Source organism: Parambassis ranga, chromosome 24 (genome assembly GCF_900634625.1).
Source record: "Parambassis ranga chromosome 24, fParRan2.1, whole genome shotgun sequence".
NCBI classification, from domain to species: Eukaryota; Metazoa; Chordata; class Actinopteri; family Ambassidae; genus Parambassis; species Parambassis ranga.
In genome coordinates, this window is record NC_041043.1 from 13,701,466 (window position 1) to 13,708,333 (window position 6,868).

At 43.7% G+C, this 6,868-nt stretch overlaps 1 protein-coding gene across 1 annotated transcript in view; it reads left to right on the plus strand.

Moving 5' to 3' along the window:
• The first annotated feature begins 1,268 nt into the window (after nt 1-1,268).
• Nucleotides 1,269-6,868, plus strand: part of meis2b (Meis homeobox 2b) — a 16,838-nt gene continuing 11,238 nt past the window's right edge. The window contains exons 1-7 of the mRNA XM_028397670.1: nt 1,269-1,280; nt 1,510-1,742; nt 2,253-2,394; nt 2,539-2,589; nt 2,755-2,805; nt 2,889-3,035; nt 5,279-5,393. Coding sequence (XP_028253471.1) covers nt 1,269-1,280; nt 1,510-1,742; nt 2,253-2,394; nt 2,539-2,589; nt 2,755-2,805; nt 2,889-3,035; nt 5,279-5,393 — 751 coding nt within the window. The remainder of the gene's footprint in view (nt 1,281-1,509; nt 1,743-2,252; nt 2,395-2,538; nt 2,590-2,754; nt 2,806-2,888; nt 3,036-5,278; nt 5,394-6,868) is intronic.

Below are 6,868 nucleotides of genomic sequence, written 5' to 3' on the forward strand. Positions count from 1 at the left end.
TTTAATTCTTTGGACTAAGTTGTGTTTCTCTTCTCACTAAAGTGACCCTGTGACTCTTCACCTCCGGCCTCTGACATTAATGCTGCTTCATAATCTTATCAGTTCAAATGATGACTGATGAAGTATCATAGCTGTATAGACACAAGTGTTGCTTATAGTTCTGTTTATGGTGATATTTGTCACTTTTTTACCTTTATATATTTTTTCACAAGTCACCAGCATCTCCATCCAATGCGCAGGCAGCTGAGAGCCGGTGGCGCGTCACAGGCTGCTTCCCTCCTTATTATTCACAAGGTGGATCCAGCACAATCAAGCTCCGCACACTCACTGAAGCACCGGAAGCAGGGAGGCGCTGTTCTGAAAAATAAAAGAATAGAACACTGTAAAGTTTTTTAGTTCATGGCAAACATTGCTGTGCGTGTTTGAGAGGTTACAAGATGCATGTTAATCAATATGGATCAATATATTATAGGTCAGAGAGGAGAGAGCACCACACATTACAAGAAGAAGAAGAAGACACATGCAGTTAAAACATCTGACAGGAGTTGTTTCTGTAATCTGAAATGCGGTTGTGTTTTGTGAGATGTTGTGTATTTTACCTTCAGGGCCACCGTAGCAGACTGATGTAGCCTTTCTCATTCACTCGTGTTTTGTTTGTTTTCATGTGTTTCCGCTGCACTGAGCGCTGTAAGGTTGTTTCTGTCCACTTTACGCCCCCTGCTGCCAGTTTAGACTTTTATTTTGAAAGCACTGACCGGAAGTCGGCACGTACACTTGTTAGAAAGCCGCGGCTATTGCAGCCGCGCTCCGTCATCAGCGTGTCACGCAGATCACACCGCGGACCTATAAGCGGCTCCTCAGCCAACATGCGGACAGTGAGCGTGTCGGCGCGCACAGACGTGGACATGAGGACACACTAAATGGAAAAGAGGGATCCACGGACCGCAGGCACATCCACGCGAAAAGGGACCACCACACTTGTTCGGACCTACATCAAACACTCAGATCTGACAGATTAGCCAATAATCCCTGAAGAATCACAGGGAGGGGGGACCTGTCGTCAGTGCGCATTTTTGCAGCTCTTGGTAACGAGCGGATAGAAGCTGCTTTTGATCTGATCAAAACTCTTTCGATTATTATTGACTGGCCCCATGCCACTGAACGGGACCGGATTATAATTCCCACTTGGATTTAAACTTTTTTTTTTTTAATTTGACAATTTTATCAGAAGACTTTTCCTCATACACGCCTGGAAACTGCGCACGGAGATGGCGCAAAGGGTACGTTATAATCTAGATTATTAAGAAAGTTAATCCGAAAAATTAAAATAAAGCAAAATTGATGGGATGAAGATTATTTTACAACAGTTAAATACCTTTAATTTAGAAATGAGTCGCTTCAGTCTGAATAATTTTACTGTGATTCTGACTTTCGTGTCATTCTTCACCAGCTAAACTAATCTTGCTCCAAGTTGTTGTCTTCATGCTCCACTGTCACTCTCACCTTCAGTACGATGAGCTGGCTCATTACGGAGGCGCGATGGACGGAGTCGGAGTCCCCACCTCCATGTACGGAGACCCGCACGCCCCCCGGCCACTTCCTCAGGTCCACCACCTGAACCACGGGCCTCCGCCTCACCCGGCGCAGCACTACGGAGCCCACGCCCCGCACAACATCATGCCCAGCAGCATGGGCAGCGCCGTCAACGACGCCCTGAAGAGAGACAAGGACCAGATCTACGGGTGCGGATCCAACATGATAATAATAATGATGATAATAACAATAATAATCGTGTCCAAATTGGGCCTATATATAAAAAAGTAATAAATAAAAATTTGTTTTTTTCCCCCATAATTAATACAATTTCAGTTAAATTTCCACCCTTTCAACTAACTTCTTATGACACTATAATCTGGTTAACCACATTATTTGAATTTATGTCCATTTTTAATATCTAATCTGATTTTTTCTGTGCTTCAAACAAAAATAAAGAAGCACATTAAACCTCAGCTGCAAAAATTGACTCAAATCTGCGAACAGGTTGTTTTAGATTCGCCATAAATAATCCCACGCAGAGCGTTTGTTTAGATAAATTAAGGACGGATTATTAAGCACTTGTCAGAGATTACAAAGGCCCACTCCTCAGTGAAACACACCACGCTCGGTGTGAAATGCTTTGATGGCAGCAGTTCATGTCCAGGGCCTGACAGTGAATGCAGAATGAACCGGGTCTGTTCTCGCCTGTGTTGCAGCCACCCTTTATTCCCTCTGCTGGCTCTGGTGTTCGAGAAGTGCGAGCTGGCGACCTGCACGCCCAGAGAGCCCGGGGTGGCGGGAGGTGACGTCTGCTCCTCCGACTCCTTCAATGAGGATATTGCAGTGTTTGCAAAACAGGTAAGCGCGGAGCCATTTTAGATGGCGAGAGAGGAAAATGAACTTCATCTATAGAGCACCAGGCTGGACACAATGATGATCTATACGTTTTTTTCTTTATAAAATTATAAAAATACGTGCATATTATTTCTTTTCTCCCCTCAGATTCGAGCAGAAAAACCTTTATTTTCTTCCAACCCGGAGCTGGATAACCTGGTGAGCACTCACTCTTTGATCCTCAGCTGCTTTTCTGTGCGTAAACGTGCGTAAAAGCCTCATGCGTTACAGGGAATTCCATTATTATTATTATTATTATTATTATTATTATTATTATGCCTCTGTCATTCTGATTTAGGTGTATTTTTTTTCCTGTTTTTTTAGATGATTCAAGCCATCCAGGTCCTACGCTTCCATCTCCTGGAATTAGAGAAGGTACAAACACTCGCGCAATAAAAGGATGTTTTTTTATATATATATTTCACTCAGAAAATCTAACAGTGATTTCGTCTCCGCAGGTGCATGAGCTCTGTGATAACTTCTGTCACCGGTACATCAGCTGCCTGAAAGGCAAAATGCCCATCGACCTGGTGATAGAGGAGCGAGACGTCTGCAAGTCGGACTTTGACGACCTCTCAGGATCTTCCACCAACCTCGCAGATCATGTGAGTCAAAGAGTCCCAGATTTCTCTTCTTCTTCTTCTTCTTCTTCTTCTTTATGTGACGCGAGGGAACTCCCTGTATTAATTCATTTATTAGAACCGTGACATAAAAAGCTGCTAATAGAAATAATATTAGTTGATTTTCTTGTTGATTCGCGCTTTTACCTGGTTAGGGTTCCCTCAGAAGGAAGAACAGAGGGGAAACAGCAGTTTGTTGAAAATATAAAATATAATGCAGACATGTTATCCTCGGTGCCTCCCGTTCCTCTATAAACAGGCTTGATTCAGTTGAATTCCTTTAGTGTTTTAAAAATCTGGTGCATTTTTGGAGAAAGGCACGCAGCTGCTGCTCCAAAGAGGACATGAGGTATTTGCTATTTCCGTTATTTGTGTATGTATTTAAACAGGGAGAGCAGTCAGATACAATGATGTTGCAGTCGTCTGTGTTGTGTTTGCCGTTGGGCTTCAGAGCCTTTCAGCCCGGTGCTACTCAGGCAATGGGATTATTATAGCTGGACTGGCGGGAGTCTTTGTCAGTGCGCGCCCCCCTGCTGTGCGCTTTACACAGCCTCTTCCTATTTTTGGCACCTGCGTTCATTTACAGAGAAGCAAATTCACATGTTGAAGTGATGCAGTGTGGACACAGCAGTGCAGGGTTAGAGGGGTTTATTGACATGTTGCAGAAAACAGCTGATTGAAATATTATAAAACAATTCTCCAGTCAGTCATTGATTCACATGTCTCTGTGCTGCATGGATGCTGGAGTTTTTCCTTCCTTTAATGATCACACTGTGGACCTTTCAAGTATTAATACCTTGTGCATCAGTGTGTGTGTGTGTGTGTGTGAGGCCACCAGTTGATGCATAATGTGCTGCTGTCCTTTGGCTGATAATCTGCATATTAATCACTGACTGTAGTGCAATCTGCACATGGTGTCTGTGTGTTGCTGTGTCGGCACTGATCTCTGTGGGCCTCAGAGGTTGTGACAGCCAGAAAAAAAAAGTTCATAGATCTTTTTTTTAAGGTAATTAAAACAGATTGGTGTTTGCAGCCAGTGGTACCTGAAAAAACAGCATTTTTTTTAAGTTAAGAATGATAGATTTTATTTTAAAAACTTGTCAAAAATAAACCATGTACACAGACAAGATTCTGTAAAAAACAAAAAATTCTGCACTCCTCATTGCATTTAGAAAGCCATCTCTTATTGAGTTGGGACCAGCAGTCACATGACAACAAATCTGTGAGTTTTTTTTTTCTGAAGACCTGCAAGCTGTTGAAGTGCATATAAAAGTGAAACACTGGAAATGCCAATATCTACATTTCTATAGCATGTTTTTATGGGAATGTAGTAAAAAAACTAAATTTTTCCTCATTATTATCTTAGTCACAGAGACTTGATTGAGTTCTCCCTGCTTGTCACCATAGTCGTGATGTTTCAGTGTGGGTTAGAGCTTTATATATTTCAGAATCAGCCCCCAGCTCTCAGAGGGTTTTAATCAAAGTTTGCATCAGACGGTCGAGCTGCTTTTCTTTTGTGTAGGAATGTAATGTCATGGGTAATGTTATAAAGCAGAGCGCTTCTGTATGAGATACATGTGTTTGGTTCAGCCTCTTCATACATTGTATGTGAAGCTGGCCCTGCCTGTACGCTCGGCCCTGTTCTTGTTAATTGGGTTTTAACAGATGGGCTGTTGGAAATAAGTCCTTCATTAGCTTGATAAACAGGAAAACACATGGCGCCTCTTTGAGTAGCTGTGCGTACTGAGGAGTTGTAATGATTGTGAAAAGAAGGATCCATCGTTGAAAGGCCTCATTCACACTGCGCCATTGTCCCCGCGCTTCTTGTTGTCATCTGCTGAGCTCTTCATCTGATCGCCATCCGGCAAACAGCTGACGCAGAGAGGCTGAAGAGGCAGATCTGCTGTTTTGGTTTGGGCTTATGTCTGTCTGAGTGGCCGGGGCAGGCGGCTCCATAAATACAGGGTTCCTCCCCAGCACTGGTCACAGAAACATCCAGGACACAGAAGGGTCCACATCCTGCAGCCTCACTCTCTAAACTCTCAGTCATTCTGCAGGTACTTTTTCAGCCTCAGACAGAGTGTTGGTGCTTCTCTTGCCACGCAGCTGTCTTTTTAGGAAACAGAATAATGGACCTGACTGGATCTTTTTCCCCCTCTTCTCTCCTCTTCTGCCCTGTTTCCTTATCTCCTGTCCCCTGGTGTGCGGACCTCTCCCTGACCTCTCAGAACCCAGCCTCCTGGAGAGACATGGATGACGCCCATTCCACACCCTCCGTGGGCACCCCGGGACCATCCAGCGGGGGACACGTATCTCAGAGCGGAGACAACACCAGTGAACTCGGTAAGAGCGCCCTCCTTCATCCTCTTCCATATCAAAGCTTTAACTTCTCCGTGACCTTTTTCGGAGGCACGAGCCCTGCTGCTCGGAGACGTGGGGGATCCTTTAAAGACAGGCCACAGTCCTTCCAATGACGCATCCATTATATGTTTCCTATCAAGAAGATGAAAGATAAATAGCATTGAGAGAGGCTTGATTGCTGATGGGTCACTTCCTATACTTTACCTCTAAACTGGTGGGATCCGGTGGCCCTTTCTTGGGCTGTCATTGACATTTTGTCAGCAGGTTTTTTTTGGGGTACGCTAGTCATCACATTCGGAAGCACCACTGGGGTCACTGAATGGTTTAATGAGTGAATCCAATGCAGGTACAGGGACCTGAAAACACCACATTTCTGTACTGTGCAGTGGAGTTTCTGAGATAGTTAGAATCTGTGTTTGTGATCTTCAGAGCAGGAATCAGCATGGTAGAAAAGTCAAAAAGGAAAAAACAAACTGTGAGTGTTGTTGTCTGTGAAGACTCTCAGTCATCCACATCATGTGATATAAAGGAGTTTAAAATCTGTCAGTCTGAAGTGCTTCAGTCTGAGATTCCCTGTGAATCAAAGTTACACATGCTGCTGAGTTATGAGGCCATTTTTGTGCCATTTAAATAAAAATATGATAAATTATTCATCCTTAAGATTGGCAGTATTGTGGAAGAATATTTTAAGAAGAGGTTTTTTTACACTGTAATCTGGATTTGGTGGCTCAAAACTCAAATTCCTCATTGCAAAAAAAAAAAGGGGGATTACTGTGTGTGATGACGGTGTGTCAGTGATGAAGAGATCCTCACTCTGTTTTTGTTCGTCGCTGTCTCCCTCTGATGTCATCCAGCTCTGGTCCTTCTCGTGTCACCCTGGTGTTCCTGCCCTTAATGTGATTTCTGATGTGCTAATTGCAGGCTATAAGGGTTTTATGACTTGTTTTTGTTTTTCTCCCCTTTGGCCACAGTAAAAATAGAATGGACTTTAAAGCAACTTTCCAACCTCTGCCCATCAGGCAGCAATGAGCACAGCATTGAGGAGAACAATAGGAGGATGCTTTGCAAGACAAGAGACATTGGAGTAAAAAGAGATGAAGACAGTTGCTTTGATTTTACGCACAGAACTTTTGAACATCACCTGATGATGATGATGCACTGACGGCGTGTTGTGAATTTTAATTCACGCTAACATCATCCATACGTTGTTTTTTAGAGTTGAGAAAGGTACACAGTATGAATAGCATTTTTTTTTCCTTTAGGCTTTTTTTAAACAACAGTGGGAGGGGAAGGGGGGGGGGGGGGGGGGCAACACACAAAGTCCATGCCCTTTTGACCTCGGAGAGAATGCATAGAGGACGGGGGTGCAGAATGCCCCCCCATAGGGATGTAAGGACAGGCCACTTTATGTATGAGGAACAAAGGAAAAGAAGAAGGCAGAATGATCAGAGCTGTAG